Source organism: Panthera onca, chromosome B3 (genome assembly GCF_046562875.1).
Source record: "Panthera onca isolate mPanOnc1 chromosome B3, mPanOnc1 haplotype 2, whole genome shotgun sequence".
Classification (NCBI taxonomy): Eukaryota; Metazoa; Chordata; class Mammalia; order Carnivora; family Felidae; genus Panthera; species Panthera onca.
The window spans coordinates 40,486,050-40,502,397 of NC_138344.1; the positions used below are offsets into that span (position 1 = coordinate 40,486,050).

Here is a 16,348-nt window from a genome sequence, read left to right on the forward strand (position 1 = left end):
GGTGAGCAAACACAAAGCAGAAAAATCAAGAGCCAGTGAAGAGTTCATCACCAAGCCAGCCGCTTTGCAGGAAATTGTAAGCTGCTGAAGTTTAAAGCAGCCTGAGCTGACCCCAGACTCACACCTACTTGCTCCAGCCCCGCAAGCTCTATTTCCTGAGACATGAACTAAGATCATCTTCCCAGAGGAGGAAAGCCCCTCCTGGGGCTGTAAGCACCTGTCCTTCCAACTCAAGCAGAAGGTAAGGTATCATTACACTGTTTGGCAGCTATTAAACCACCTGGACACTTTGATTACCAGTAGATGAGGAAGATTCTTGGCCAAGAACCATACTCTTAGTGGCCAAAGAATCTCTTTCAAGGCCAAACATGCATAGCCACAACACCAACTCATAAGGCCTGATTAAGTACCTCTTAGTACAGTCAGTACTTGCTGCTCCCTTATTTACCTTCCGCTTTGCTCTTTGGTAGACACCAATAGAACACCTGGTAGATATCATGCCATGAAACTTATTTAACTTTTTTTCTTCCAGAAACCCAGCAGCACCATCTATCCCATTAAGAACAGCTCTCCACTGAAAGCCTATCATCAGCTTAGTAAGTTCATCAATAATTCTAAAGATGAAATACCAGTCAAGATGAGAAAACCACATACAGGCTGATGCTGGCCTCCAGCAACAAGTGTCTGAGGGTGATGGGACTAGGACAAGGTGGGAGTTTCTCCACTTGACTTAGAAGTCATACCAAGTAGCTGCCCCCGGCAATAGATATTCTCCAAAATGCCCAGGCCCGCTGTTAATGAATCTGTAGAGAATCCCCTAATTTGGAACAAAACCACATTATCATTACCAGCTGCTCTGACCTTGTAATTGGTCATTACCCACAAACTAATGAGCCTCCCACAGAGTGCACAAAGCATTTGGTGGTTAGTCCAGGGCAGTTCTGACTGGCAGTAGGCAGCCAGATCTGGCCACCTCTTACCTTTTCAGACTTGACTTTCTTTAGCGGGCGACACTCATTCTCCCCTTCCTCTGGCTCCGGTTTAGCTCCCAAAGGATTGAGCGCTGCCCCAGGCTCAATAGCTATACTCCCAAGTGGCTCCACAGCTCCTGTATCCACCCCTGCACTTCCATCATACTGACCACCCCGTCCTCCCAAGGGAACTGGCTGGAGGACCCCAGGATCCTTTTCTGAACAAGTCCCCACTCCTTCGCTTCTCTCCTTCTTGCTCTTAGATGAGCTGTTCTCCTTCTCCTTTTTGGAGCCGGCTACACTGCGGGATGCCTTAGCCGCCTTCTCTGAGCCCTTGGGAGCAATAGCAGCAACCAGGCTTCCTGCATTGGTACCATCTCCTGAGCGTCCCTGCACCTCTTTCTTGCTAGCTGCCCCCTCACTTGGAGTGAACAGGGAAGTCCCTGGAGTGGGCTTGCTAGTGTCTTTGCCACTCTTATTCCTTTTGGATTTTGATTTGCCTTCCTTCCCTTGAGGACCTGGCACTGGGGTCACAAACTTGATGTTGTCTGGCAGTGTGGCCACAGCATTGGGAGCCGGTATCCCCACCTCCTTTGAGCCTGACATTTCCAGTTTCTGCTGGTCCTTTTCCAGATCGGCGTCCAGGTCAATGATGAGATTCCCTACTCCAATGTCCCATTCATCCCCACTGTCGTATGTCTCAACCGGGTTTGCATCCACTCCTTTCCCTCCGGAGGCTCCACTGCTCAAGGACATCTTAGAGTCAACGTCCCACCTCAAGATTCAAGGCTCTTCCTTGCCCCCAGCTTTCCTATTTTCAGCTTCAGCTATGTTCTCAGACCTGCCACATTGGTCAGTACATGCCCAGTGGACAACATCATTGCTGGAAAAAGAAAATTTAAAGAGCTGTTAAAGGAAACAATACAGGCAAGGAGACAGCCTGAAATAAACTCCCACACAAAACAGACTGTTCCTAGGGGGCTATCACATCACAATGGACAAGACAAACAGGTTCAATTGTATTTCTAACCAAGTCACATTGGACCAGGGGAAAAGTTAATTCCCGCTCCATCTCCCTAGGGGAGAGTACAATATTTCCAATTGCCCAGAGATTCCGTGTTAAGTCTTAACTAGGAAACCTCTAGAGTTAGTTTCCCATTCCCCAGAGACTTCTTTCTACCACCACTGCCAGCTGGCAATCCTCCCTCAATCAATACAGGCCCTGGCACATAACAGATTCAAACTCTAGCACAACTTTACTCACACCCCCTTGGTCTTTGCTTCTTCTTAAATTATCAGAGACTCAGAACATGGACTTGCAAAGGCTGAATAAGCCTCTATTAACAGGACCTGTCCTTACTAAACATAATATGGATTCCTTGTCATTTGACTTTTGGGGGGAAAACGTCTTATTATGATTAGGAGTGAAAGAAAAAAGCAAGCAGAACTAGGAAAAATACATTAGGATAGAAGACAAATATTGCAACTAGAGGAGACAATCCTCAGAGAGATGACTCAATCAACCCACTTAATTTCAGTTAAATAAGCCTTACTGAACTCCAAATAGCATAATTCAGTGTGGCCTTTCCCACTTTTCACTAAAATGTCTATGAAGACACACACGAAAAAATTTTACCCTGACTCAACACTACTAAAACCCCTAACAGCAGAACGTGAAATAACTCTTCACATTTTTATATAAGACTGGTGGCACTGTATTGATAAATACCAAAGGCTTACCACATGAAACAGGGATTGGCTAAAAAAAAAGGCGGGGAGGGTAGAGAAGTCAATTTATAACTTTCCACTCTCCTGACTCATGAGACCTGGAAAGTGTACCAGCTAGAAAATCTAGAAGCCAACAGATACCATCCAGGTATTACTATGAGAAAGAGTAAGAGTTCTGTTCTTGAAGGCAAAGCAAAATCCAACGGATAGCTTTCTACATCCATTTACAGAAGAAAGCTCCTAAGATAACAAAGAGCAAACCAGTGGTGGCACAATGAATCCTACAATGTGGATTTCCAACAGGTAAATGCTACAGATATGACAGAGGGACAAGACAAATTGTACTTTTTAACCTACTCTCTCAAGACAGTATCAAAGAACCAGGGTGCAGTTACAAGAGAAGACGTCATCCCAGGAAAGCAGAGCTGTACCAAGTAAATGCCTCCTAGCAACTCGGGTTGAAAAGAGAAAGGTATGCACATTAATCTGTCATTTAGCTGTAGATCTGAGAAGAAAATACATCCTTTACCCAAGTAGAGAGAGAGTTTAGTACCAACAGGAACAACCATTGCTGGCATCAAGTCTACACAGATCTTACTTCATAACAGGAAGAGCAAAATGAGGGTGGGAGTGGAGGTGGAGTGGGGGAAGGCATGATGTAGGAACTATGAAAACATGACACCCACAAGGTAAAGGAAACATAATCCCTGAAGAGTAAGAAAAATGGTACCTCTGAAAACGTCTAGAATTCTAAAGAAATTTTTGTTAAAATGTTTAGAATTCTCAATACTATCTAAGAAATCTTGGCCTATGGTAAATACTAGTGTAGCACATCTTTGTTCATTCATTCAAAAAACTTGTATTTATTACCTTCTCTGTGCTAGTCTCTAAACTAGGTACTGGGGTACAACAGTGAATAAGTGAATAAGGCAGTGGAACATGGTACTGAAAATAATTCTATTATGAGGGGCAGCAAGGATTTCTAGAAAAGGGAATGCCAACTGAATCTGCACTATAGTGGATTATTAAAGCATAGTTCTTTCCAGCATCATAATTTATTACCTCTGCAATCTTTGCAATTGTGGCTAGGCTTAGAGCATAACACATTCACATTTACTTATGGCTTACCCACTTTCCTCCAGAGCTCTACTATCATCAGTCTGTAATTCAGCCATTAAAACAACCCCATGTTTGTTTAACCCTGGAAAAACAAAACTTTCAGAAGACTTTCCTTTAAAAAAAACACAAAACACAACCTTCTTCTAGAAAACAGGACTGTGATGAAAGAGAGACTCTAGGTAAAAGAATATAAAGTACATAAAAATGATAGTGCTCAGAGAGCTTGACAGTTCTCACTTTACTATACTGGCTGAGCTATCATATGGAGCAGGATAAATGAAGTATGTCAGTAAGGAAGAGATAGCATTAAGAAGAAAACAGGTGGGGCACCTGGGTGGCTCAGTCGGTTAAGCGGCCGACTTCGGCTCAGGTCAGGATCTCATGGTCTGTGAGTTCGAGCCCCGCGTCAGGCTCTGTGCTGACAGCTCAGAGCCTGGAGCCTGTTTCAGATTCTGTGTCTCCCTCTCTCTCTGACCCTCCCCTGCTCATGCTCTGTCTCTCTCTGTCTCAAAAATAAATAAATGTTTAAAAAAAAAAAAAGAAGAAAACAGGCAGAAATAAAAGGATATGAACTTAGACAAAAGGATACGACATTTTTAAAAAAAGAAAGATGCAAAAAACAAAAAATGAACTTCCTATTAAAATTCATACAGAAATCAAAAAAGCACAGACCTGAAACTGGGAAATGATTCAGTAAACTACAAGAAAACCTGAGATATTTTTCTAGAACACAAAGGAAAAGGCAGCAAAAAGAAAATGAGAAAAATTGAGAGAGATACACCATTTAATAACACTGAAAAGAAAACTGAGGAGATTAGAACTGGGAGGAAAACCACCCATCAAGACATAATAAATGAATAGTGTTTTGAGCTGAAAAAGATCCTGCATGCAGATTGAAAAGGTTTACTACTTTCTCAGCAAAATCAATTTAAAAAGCCAAACTTGCACACATTCTGGCCAAATTCTCCCAATTATAAAGGACAAAAATTGGGCCAAATTCAGACTGCTCTGCAATATTAAACGTTATAAAAGAATGAAAAAATCTACAGAATTTTGAAGAAAAAAGGCTGTTGGTCAAGTCTTACATGGAGTCAAGGTGTTTGTCATGTATAAATGTAATAGATTTTCAGTCATGTAAGAACACATGTACATGTATATCTATCTTGTTAAAAAAAAAAAAAACTATCTAAAGCCCTAAAGTCAGTTCAGTAGCATAAATGTGAATAATTCTTGGAAACACAAATACCAATTAAATTTTGTAATCTGAAGAGTAAACTTGATATTAAAGATACTAAAAATTATTCCTGAGAAATATGAGGTAAAATCAATGCCTATAATAACGCAGAACCTAAAGTTCAGCCTTAACACTAGTAAGGGAAGACACTTTCTCAAATTCCTCTTGCCCCAATTCCATATGTCCTGGCAAACTGTTTTGTTTTTTCTAGTAAGCAAGATATATTGCAATTTTTTTTTTAAATGTGCTTCTTCTCAAAAAAGAGCTGGAGATGAAAATTTGAACATCTGGTGGCCTGTGCTCATTTCCAGGTTCTATATCTTAAGTGATATTAATTAAATAGAAGGGTGTCCAGAAGAGTATAATGAAAGACCAAGAAACCATTTTTTGTAAGAGCAAAGGTCTTATAAATTGGTATTCCTTAGTCTGGAAAGGAGAAAACGGGCGAGACAAGTTGGTAAGCTTCAAACTTAAGATGGTTGCAATGCAGAAGAGAGAAACTTATCCTCTGATGCTGACAGTAGAAACAGGACCAGTGAGTAGAAGTTACAGAATGACAGATGTTTAACTGAGGAAGAAATTCAATAACCTGAGATTTCCAACACTGGCCCACAATGCCATAATGAAGCCATATCTTTATCTCTGAAAGTACTGAGCAGAAAAAGCTTAATCCTCTGTCAACAAAATTACATAAAGAATTCCTCTATGTGTAGTAGAAAGTAGTCTGGACATGCCTAGACCCTTTTTCAAATCTACAGTTCTATTAATATATCTATCAAAAAGTGCTTTCCCTACTACAAAATTACCCAGAATTTCTGAATAAAGAGGATGCAAACAAAACATATCCTAAGGACTGATTTTAGTAGTTTTAATGTTGTTTGGAAAGCCACTGTCCTATTTTTGAGAGTGTTGAGTTTTCATAAGTACTACTTTTACTCAGGTGACTTTTCAGAAAATCCAGTTTTCCAAACCCAGCAGGCTTCACAGTAACTTTGGTGGTACCTTTCCAAAGATACACTGTAAAATTGCCAAGGATTCTTTAATCAGCCTGGCTGCAACAGCCAAACCACTTCCCATCTGCTCCCTACAGCATCCTGGCTTTAGACTGCTAATAATCAATTCTCTGACAGGTCACTGCAGAGATGTTTAACCCCAGGAGGCAGGGCAACTAACATGCTTGCTGGAAATGAAAAGCACTGACCTCTTGCTTCCATGGCAGTTAAAGTGAAGAATCAGGAGAACCAATACCTTACAGAGACCACAAGGCACTTTGAACTTGCAAGAGCTTCTGCACGTATTTTCCTCTCTCTCTTCTCCTTCTGCCTAATTGTACTCCACTTCCGTATTTAGGACCACAGTTCACCAGACTCTGGAATTACTTGACAGTACCATTTATTCTTTGTTCCTGCACCTGATCGCCAACAACTCCTCTCTGTGCGAATATTGCTAAGGGACCAAGATAGGCCAGGACAATCACTCCCCATATCCTGTACCTATAACAACAGAAATTCAAATCCCACTTTCCTCTCTGGAATCCAATTCCTCTCTCAGACTCCCAGCCCACAGACTGGTTTGTAATCACATATTTTGGGTCATTAATTACTTTTTATTTATTTATTTTTCAGAGAGACAGCGAGAGAGACAAGGGGAGGAAGACAGGGAATCTAAAGCGGGCTCTGTGCTGTCAGTGCAAAGCCTGATGTGGGGCTCAAACCCACGAACAGTGAGATCATGACCTGAGCTGAAGCTGGACGCTCAACCGACTGAGCCATCCAGGAGCCACTGTTAATTATTCTTTTGAAATACACATGCCACGGATCACACCACTCTCCTACCTCAGGAATGAACAAGGCCTCTCTTCAAGATGGCTAAGAATGAAAAAGAGTCTTCATGTGAGGTCTGTGTCCCTGCCCAGAGGACATAAGCAGCAAGTGACCCTAATGATGTCCAAACATAATAAGGACAATACTTCTCTTTCCACCCACAGAGAGCTCTGTATCCACCCTAGAGGACTATACGAAGACAGCATCTCTTTAACTGCCAACTACCCACAGATAATCTGGTTTAAGTAGCAAATCGTCCAATGATGTTCCAATGTAAATTTATCTGTCCTCTCCTCTTCTTATGGGTTTTAGATCAATCTTCTTATAGTCTTCGGCCTAAGTGACAGTTGTATATGAGTATATATAATCTGCTTGGGACCACAGAGGTCATACACATTTAAATGTGAGGGTGACCTGACTAGGTAGTTCCCTCCAAAAGCTGTCAGGACAAAGGGAAAACAAAAACAAAAACAAAACGCTACATTCAATTTTACAAAGATAGCATGATGTAGAAAAAAGAGCTCTGAATTTAGAATCAAGATATGATTTCTGGGTCACCTGGCTCAGTCAGAAGAGCATGAAACTCTTGATCTCCAGGTTGTGAGTTCAAGCCCCAGGTTGGGGGTAGAGATTACTAAAAAATAAATAAACTAAAAAAAAAGAGAGATGTGATTTCTAGACTCAAATTTCCAATGATCCTAGCCAAATTGCTTCATTAAATAATAATTTTTTTCATTTATAAAATGGAGGAAGTATCCATCATGGTTGTAAGCATATTATGAGCATACAAATTTGAAAAATATAAGACAACTCATATTTAAAAAAAAACTCAAAAGTATAAAATGACCCACATAATCTTTTTTGTTTAGAAGAATTTTTCGTAAGTTTATTTTGAGAGAGAGAAAGACAGAGTGAGCACATACACACACACAGGGAAGGGGCAGAGAGAGAATCCCAAGCAGGCTCCACACTGTCAGTGCAGAGCCTGACACGGGGCTCAAACCCACGAACTGCAAGATCATGAACTAAGCCAAAATCAAGAGTCAGATGCTCAAATGACTAAGCCACCCAGGTGCTCCCACCCACATATTCTTATATGGTTCTAGGAACTTAAAGAGGACTGTTTTACAATTATACCTTGTACAGAGTATCAGGTATTTTTACAAATTGCAGGTAGCACTGATCTCAATCTAAGTTCTGTGAAAGAAAATGGCAATCCTTTTTTCTTCCATGAACTCAGCAGTCCCAACTTTTTTAAGGATCCTCCTACCTTCAGGTGTAGTTCAAAACTACACTATAGTGACAGACAGACTCACTCTATCTTCCTTAAAAAATCCCTCAAGGCCTGGGGCACCTGGGTGGCTCAGTCGGTTGAGCATTTGACTTCAGCTCAGGTCATGATCTCATGGTTCGTGGGTTCAAGCCCCACATGGGGCTCTGTGCTGAACACTTGCTCAGAGCCTGGAGCCTGCTTCAGATTCTGTGTCTTGTTCTCTCTATCTGTCCACCCCCCCCCCCCTCGCCCGACCCCCGGCTCATGCTCTGTCTCACTTTGTCTCTCAAAAATCAATAAATGTAAAATTAAAAAAAAATTTTTTTTAATCCCTCAGGACCAAGGTACCCATCTTAAAGCTCAGTTTTAACATCCGGGCTATCTCTTTTACCACCTGTTCCAATCCACTAGGTTGTTGACCCCACTGATAGGACAGGACTTCAAATCTAGATTGTGTGAGATTCATGGGTTTGATGCCCCAGGGAAGGGTCAATAAGCCAATGGGATACAAAAATGCTGCTAGAAGAAAACCATATTATACCATCTTCCCTGAATTCCACACGCTACCCTGAAATCACTTTGGGCTTAGCCAGCCTCAGATGAGGCTAATACAACATGTAAACCATCCTCAGTGACTCTGAGCTTACCCAGCTGGAAGGAGAGGCATCTCCCTCTCCACCTGCTACACTTCATAGGCACTCACTAATCAACTGAATTTCCACCTAGGGCTCTAACAAGAAACAATCAACTTTCCTTTGGGTCTCTCCCTTAATTTATTACATTAATTACTGTAACAAAGGAACTGTGTCATCTCCTCAAGTACCGTAGCTCTCAGCTTATATCTCCAATGGGGGATCAGATAAAGAACAGACTAACAGTGCCAATTTGAGAAGATGGATCCAATTCAACAGGGCTCATCTGACCATGTGTCACCTAAGGACAGAAGAGTAAAAGGTATAGCGTCTCAGTCCCTGAGTGTTTTTATGCTGCATCTCATGGTTTTATGGTCCTCACAGGCTGCTATTCTCAGACAAAGATTATGAGGCTTGACCTGTTTCATCTCACATAAGCAAATGACACTTCCACCAAGACACAGCTATTCAACAGGGCTCAGGCTTAGAGCCTTGGTGTTTGTTGATACTGCTCTGTGCTAGCATACATCTCATAATAGGCTAAACTGTATACTGAACATGTAAATAATTCCATCACAACACTACAGGGATTCATTTAGTGGAACCAGTCCACAGAGAAAACCCTTACCAAGTGCTACGTGTAAGTAGACCAAGAAGCAAAGACCATTTAAAAAATAAAGCCCGACCATTCCCCTAATAATTGGAGGACTATATAGCCCTTTATAATTTAGTTCTAATCGCCAGAAATACACTTTCTGTGCTAAAGAGAAAGAGGTCAAGTTCTCAGGGGAAAAAGTGAATAGTGGAGATAGCTAGGAATCAGATCTAAGAAATCAGCCCTCCACACAGAACTGCTGTGTGAAAACTTTTCTGTATCCCAATCATCTCATCTCTAAAATAGGTCATAATATGGGATGAGTTCATAGGCATGAGGGAAAGGAAATAACCCCAGTATTTTTCAGGAAATACAAGGAATTACCTTCATTTCTTATAGACCTCACCTCCCTTCCTAAATCTTACACAAGAACTACTATGCTATACTAACTCTAAAGAGCAAAGAAAACCTATCAAAAGGTAGCATCTACACTGTTAGCCATTGGGGGAGGCGGGGGGAAGTGGTGGAATCCACACGCACACCCTCAAGGCTATCTAAGCCAGGTCTATTCTACTTCTCCAGCCCTATCTCATAGTCACACTCTGTCTTCTGTACCACTCTCACCTTAGTGCCTTATAGCTTTTACCTGAAAGGCACTCCCTGTGCATGTCCTACCTCCCAATGTGTGTGATGATTTAATAATTGTTTTATCTACTAGACTGCAAGCACGCCAAGGGCAGGGGCTGTCTCTTGCTCACCATTGTATCCTAACAGCATTTGGTTCACAGCTGACCCTCAATTAAATATTTTGGTCAATAAATGAGGGAAGAACACTGCTTCCTCCTCAACAGGTGAGGTGCCCAGGCTGCCATTTCTCCTCTCTGTTCTTCCTTCAGTTTCATTTGTCACTAGTTATAAACTGTCTCAATTATCTGACAGTCTTCAAATGTACTTGTACAGAGTATGGATTCCTCTCTCTAGGATAAAGGATGCAGGTTCATTAAGAGTCCAGAGGTGTTATCAACATACTATTCAAAGAGCCCAAGTGTCCATCAACTGATGAATAAAGATGTGGTATATACACGCAATGGAATATTATTCACTCATCAAAAAGGATGAAATCTTGCTATTTTGCGATGTGGATGGAGCTAGAACGTATTATGCTAAGCAAAATAAGTCAATTAGAGAAAGACAAATACCATATGATTTCATTCATATGTGGAATTTAAGAACAAAATAGATGGGGTACCTGAGTTGCTTAGTCAGTTGAGCATCTGACTCTTGGTTTCAACTCATGATCTCATGGTTCGTGGGACTGAACCCCACATTGGGCTCTGAGCTGACAGCACACAGCCTACTTGGTATTCTCTCTCTCCCTCCTTCTCTCAAAATAAATAAAATTTTAGGGGCACATGGGTGGCTCATTAGGTTGAGTTCAACTCTTGATTTTGGCTTAGGTTACGATCTCAACAGTGGGTGGCTTCAAGCCCTGCATCAGGCTCTGTACTGACAGTGTTCAGCCTGCTTGGGATTCTTCCTCTCCCCTCTCTCTCTGCCCCTACCCTGCTTGCTGTCTCTCTCAAATAAAAAAATAAACTTAAAAAATTAAAAAAAAAAAAAAAAACTTAACAAAACAAAACCCATGAACATACAGGCCGGGGCAAGGGAGGGTGGAGAACAGAGGGAAACAAACCACAAGAGACTCTTAATGATAGAGAACAAACTTGCTTGACGGAATAAGATAGGTAGGAGATGGGCTAGATGGGTGATGGGTACTAAGGAAGGCACTTGTGATGAGCACTGGGTGTTGTATATAAGTCATGAATCACTGAATTCTACTCCAGAACCAATACTGCACTGTAGGTTAACTAAAATTTAAATTAAAAAAAAAAAAGAGAGAGAGAGAGAAAGAGAGAAAGAGAGTCTAGGGGGATGGCTAGAAAACAAAAGTCTCCACATTTCTTAAAATACCTATGTGCTCCTGAGTATTCTCTTAACCTTCAAATAGTCTCATCCATACACAACACAGCTGCTTCCCAAAATAGGGCTGGTACACAGATCAGGTGTTCTGGACATAACCAACTCCTGAGAGTGCTCATTTATAAACTTAAATGTATGGTAAAATCTATCAGACTTAAACCACGAAGTTTTTACATTTTAAGCACTTATAAATCAAAGATGACAGAAGTCAGGAAAGTGGTCATATCTGTGGGGGTGGTGGTTAATGGCTGGGAAGAAGCATGAAGGAATCTTGTGGGGCTGGAAATCTTCTCTATCTTGAACTAGATGGTGGTTATATGGCTGTACAAATATGTAAAAACTGAGTTGTACACTTAAGATTAGTGTACTTGATGCACTTTATTACATGCACATTATGTTAAAAAAAAAAAAAAAGTAAAATAGTAAATATCCATGAACAAGAGAGCTGCATTACTGGATCATGTTCCTGGTCCTAAAGCAGCATTTCATGCAATCATGGTAAAAAAGAATCATGGCATTGGGGTGCCTGAGTGGTTCAACTGGTTAAACGTCCGACTCTTGATTTCAGCTCAGGTCATCAGCTCTCGGTTGGTGGGATAAAGCCCTGCTCAGGCTAAGTGCTGACCACATGAAGCCTGCTTGGGATTCTCTCTCTCCTTCTTTCTCTGCCCCTTCCCTACTCCCTCTCTCTCTCTCAAAAATAAATAAACATTAAAAAACAAAAGGAATCATGGTATCAATCTTCATAGGCTAGGACATTTAAGGGGAACAGTAAGAAAAAAGAAAAAGGAAAAGAAAGGAAGAAGCTAATTAAGCATTTTCCTATGTTTCACTACATTGTGAGATTTACAGATCTGGTAAAGAATCTGAAAAAAAATAGTGATACAAACCAAAATAAATAAGGTAGTTAATGATACTGAGATCCTAGAAAAGACAAAAATTATACAAAAAAAACATAATAGTAGTATACTAAATGGCTCAATAGTAAACAATATGTACACAACAAAATGAATAATGAATACTGATTTAACCAAAAATTGTGACCCAACTATACTAAGAGGATTTGAAGGAGAGAACAGTTGGAAAGTATATTATTACTTAGATACAGGAGTAAACCTAAGATAAAGACTAAAAAGTGTAAAGCTGTTGCCTGCTGGGAGTAAGACTTGGTAGAAAGGTATAAAAAGTGGATTACTGATTTTCATTAAAAGACATAGTACTACTTGATTTTCAATATATAGTTCATGGAAAGGCAAAAACAAAAAAGTATATTATTAATCTGATTAAAAAAACACATCCTGAAATAATTTTATAAAAAGGATATACTCCCCTAAAATCCCTGGGTTCACTTAATAGGTTATCATAAATGTATTAATCCAATAATTTATCAAAAATCTTATGGTAGGGGAGCCTGGGTAGCCCAGTCGGTTAAGTGTCTGACTCTTGATTTCGGCTCAGGTCATGATGTCACAGTTCATGAGTTCTGTCTCCCCCACTCTCTCTGCCCCTCTTCTCCTCACAAGCTCTTTCTCAACATAAATAAATGAATGGATGAATATTTTTTAAAATCTTGTAGGAGACAGGAGGAGGGGCAGCAGAAGTGAGGCAGGTGTGGTTATAAAAGGGCAAAGTGAGGGACCTTTGTGTTGACGGAACTGTTTTGTATCTTGACTGTGGTAATAGTAAAACTGCACAGAACTAAATATATACACTCATAAATGGGTACAAGTAAAAATGAAGAAATTTGAAGTGGGTGGATTGTATCAATGTCAATACCTGGTTGTGATATTGTACTATATAGTTTTGCAAAATACGACCAGTGGGGAAACTCGGTAAAAGGGTACAAGGGATCCCTCTGTATTATTCTTACAACTGAAGTAGACTCTACAATTATCTCAAAATAAAAAGTTTAATTAAGAAATCATTGAAACAAAAAAATCAAACACAAAAACTTTCTTGACCTTATTTTTATTTTTAATTTCTACTTTTAAGTATTTTATTTATTTACTGTTGATAAGAATACCCATAATTAAGCTAAATTTATTTCTGACTTGAAAGAGTGCTCTCTATCCAATACAGGATCTTAAGAACTGGTAAGTAAGTCTGTATGTTCTTCTCATCACTTGATAGGATTTGGTAATCTAGTGTTTTTAAAAGACGAAGTTTCTTTTGATATGTCTTGATTAAAGCTTTTACCTCTTTTGGTCAACAGCTCTGGATATATTTCTCAGGGATAAGCAGAACAGACAGTTATCACAAACATAAACAAACCTTGGTTTTGCTGAGGGAAATTTATTTTTACTTTACTGAGTTCTGATTTTCTTCCTAAAGATGCCCACCATTTCCCTGGCAGCACACTGAGCTAGTTTTTCTAGGAACAGCTGACCAAGATTCCTAGTCTTCTTTGGGGCTACAAGAGCTAGCTTGAAGTTATTAACTCATGCTAAGAAAGGGGTCCAGACTTTCTACCTGTTCTTAAATGTAACACTTGTCTACATTAAAACTCATCTTCTATTTTTCATCCCCCCAACACACCCAAGATATTCCTGATGTTTATAATCTATACAATTTGGGAGCCCATCTGAAAGAGCTTAATGTCATGGGAAAATTTGAATATGTCACTTATGTAAAACATTCATTAAAAGGTCAAATAAGATGAGTGTTATTGCTTCAACTCTTCTACCTAGAAGAACTCATCAGTATGGTTCCTGGATGTAATGTTACGAGGAACCAGCACAGTACAATGGAAAAAACAAAGCAAAACAAAACTAGGAAAGAGGCAGAAAAGCTCAATCCTATTCCTTACTCTCCCTTAGATGTGTAACCATCTCAGGCAAGTCACTGCACTTATTTGAGCCTCAGTTGTTTCACCTGTAAAAAGCTGAGATAATTAATATACCATACAAAGTGTAATACTCTCAGTAGAAACTGGGACTGCCCCCTAACAGTAAACTCCTTGATATTCCATAGCAAGATGAATCTTTACTTGAAACAGAACCAAAAGAACAACAACAAAAAACAAAAGACTAAAAGTTGCCTCTTAATTAACAGTTGAAGTCAGGTTTGTGCCTAACTTACAAAAGCCCAGTTTTTAGAGCTTTTGAGGTTTAGAAACTGCAGAGAAGGAACCATGGACCTATAAAAGTATTCACTGTCAGAAAGTCAGTTTGCTAATGCACAACAAAACATTTTCTCCCATTCCATAACTAAAGTTTTTAAATAGCCTTGGCCTAACTTTAAAGTCTTTTCAAAGTAAACAACGTCCACTGGTAACAACTCTGTCCCCACACAACTGTTAATGATTTGTCATATGCGTCTTATGTAAACTAACCTATTACCTTAGCCCCAATAAGTTATATGAATAGTACCAAGTCAACTCAATCTTTAATTTATATTTTATCAATTTCCCAATAAAGTTTTTAGTCTCTCCACCTCCAAAGCCTTCTTATGGACAAAATTACATTTGAACAATCTACACCAGTCCCTTAGCATAGTAACCATGACACTTATAAATTGAAGTAATATATTTTCACTAAGAGATTCATATTTTATCCTTGAATTCTTTCTAAAATCTTGGGTAGATGCACTTGATCTAATCAAGTATATTGATTTGGTCAAGAAAAGCCTAGGGAGCTGGAAAAAAATGTGTTGGAAATACTAAATAAATGTTCACATTTTCTTTATATTTTTCTATACTTTTCATGCTTTGAAAAAGATTAATTCATGTTCTAATCAGAAAAAAAAAGTTAAGCATCTATCATCATCTGACCTAGAAACTTTAATCTGCTTGGGTGGAGGAGAAAAACAGAGTGGAAATTCTCTAATGTTTTCATCCCTGAATGGATCCTTCACACCATAATCAAGTACTCTTACCACTTTTCTAGCAGCCTTTCCATTTTTAACATGTCCTCTTAAAAAAATAAACAAACAGGAAACTTACCATTAGCTGTGCAAAGAGGCTTACTGAATTCATCCTTTTTTTTTTTTTTTCTTTTACCTAATTTCTAAGTGGCATTCACCCATTATCACTTTGTGGGATTCTTTGGCCTTGATTGAAAATGTTTCTTATTTCTTCTCTCCACAGCCTCTAAGACTATGCCAAATCACCATCTGTTTTGTATGGTCCTTTTGATCCCTAGCTTTCTTTTAACGTGGACTTCTAATATAATGATTTTTAAGCATTTAAGCTGCCAGTGGGTTATTTGCTTTCTAAAATCTTTCTTTCTGGGGCGCCTGGGTGGCTCAGTCAGTTAAGCATCCGACTCTTGATTTTAGCTCAGGTCACGATCTCATGGTTCAGGAGTTCCAGCCTCACATTGGGCTCTGCACAGACAGTGTTGGAGCCTGCTTGGGATTTTCTCTCTCCCTCTCTCTGTCCCTTCCCTGCCCATGCACTCTCTCTCAAAATAAATAAACATTTAAAAATTTCAAAAAAAGAGAAAGCTTTAAGGGGTGCCTGGGTGGCTCAGTTAAGTATCCAACTTCGGCTCAGGTCATGGTCTTGTGGTTTGTGAGTTGGAGCCCCGTGTCTGGCTCTATGCTGACAGCTCAGAACCTGGAACCCGCTTCAGAGTCCGTGTCTCCCCCTCTCCCTGCCCCTCCCCAACTTGTACTCTGTGTCTCTCTTTCAAAAATAAAAAATAAATTTAAAAAATAAAATCTTTCTTTCTACTTTTCTTAATGTACATACTTGATCATAGCTCAATTTAACACTGAATCCCCATGTGATAGATTTTGTTCTCCTCTCCCTGAAGAATGCTGAGCTTAATCAATATATGATTACTATTTTTTGTTTGGTTGAGAATTAGATGAGCCAACTTAATTTCCTGGCCTGGTAAAATGAGTGCACACAGTCCATCACAGGAGTGGTGCTTGGTACGCAAGGGCTAGTACAGTTAATTTTTTTTTTTTTTTTCAACGTTTTTTATTTATTTTTGGGACAGAGAGAGACAGAGCATGAAGGGGGGAGGGGCAGAGAGAGAGGGAGACACAG

General features: G+C 39.7%; 1 protein-coding gene across 3 annotated transcripts in view; it reads right to left on the bottom strand.

Annotated features, from left to right (window-relative positions):
- The window catches only part of ZNF609 (zinc finger protein 609), a 210,248-nt gene that overhangs the window by 181,749 nt on the left and 12,151 nt on the right, over positions 1 to 16,348 (bottom strand). The window contains exon 2 of one of the 3 annotated variants that reach the window (XM_060618303.3): positions 1,560 to 1,854. The exons of 1 other annotated variant lie outside the window; for it this stretch is intronic. In XM_060618303.3, the coding sequence (XP_060474286.1) occupies positions 1,560 to 1,727 (168 nt within the window). In that variant the 5' untranslated portion in view covers positions 1,728 to 1,854. Of the gene's footprint in view, positions 1 to 980; positions 1,855 to 16,348 lie in introns of all 3 variants that reach the window. One more of the 3 variants, XM_060618302.3, reaches the window with a different exon arrangement.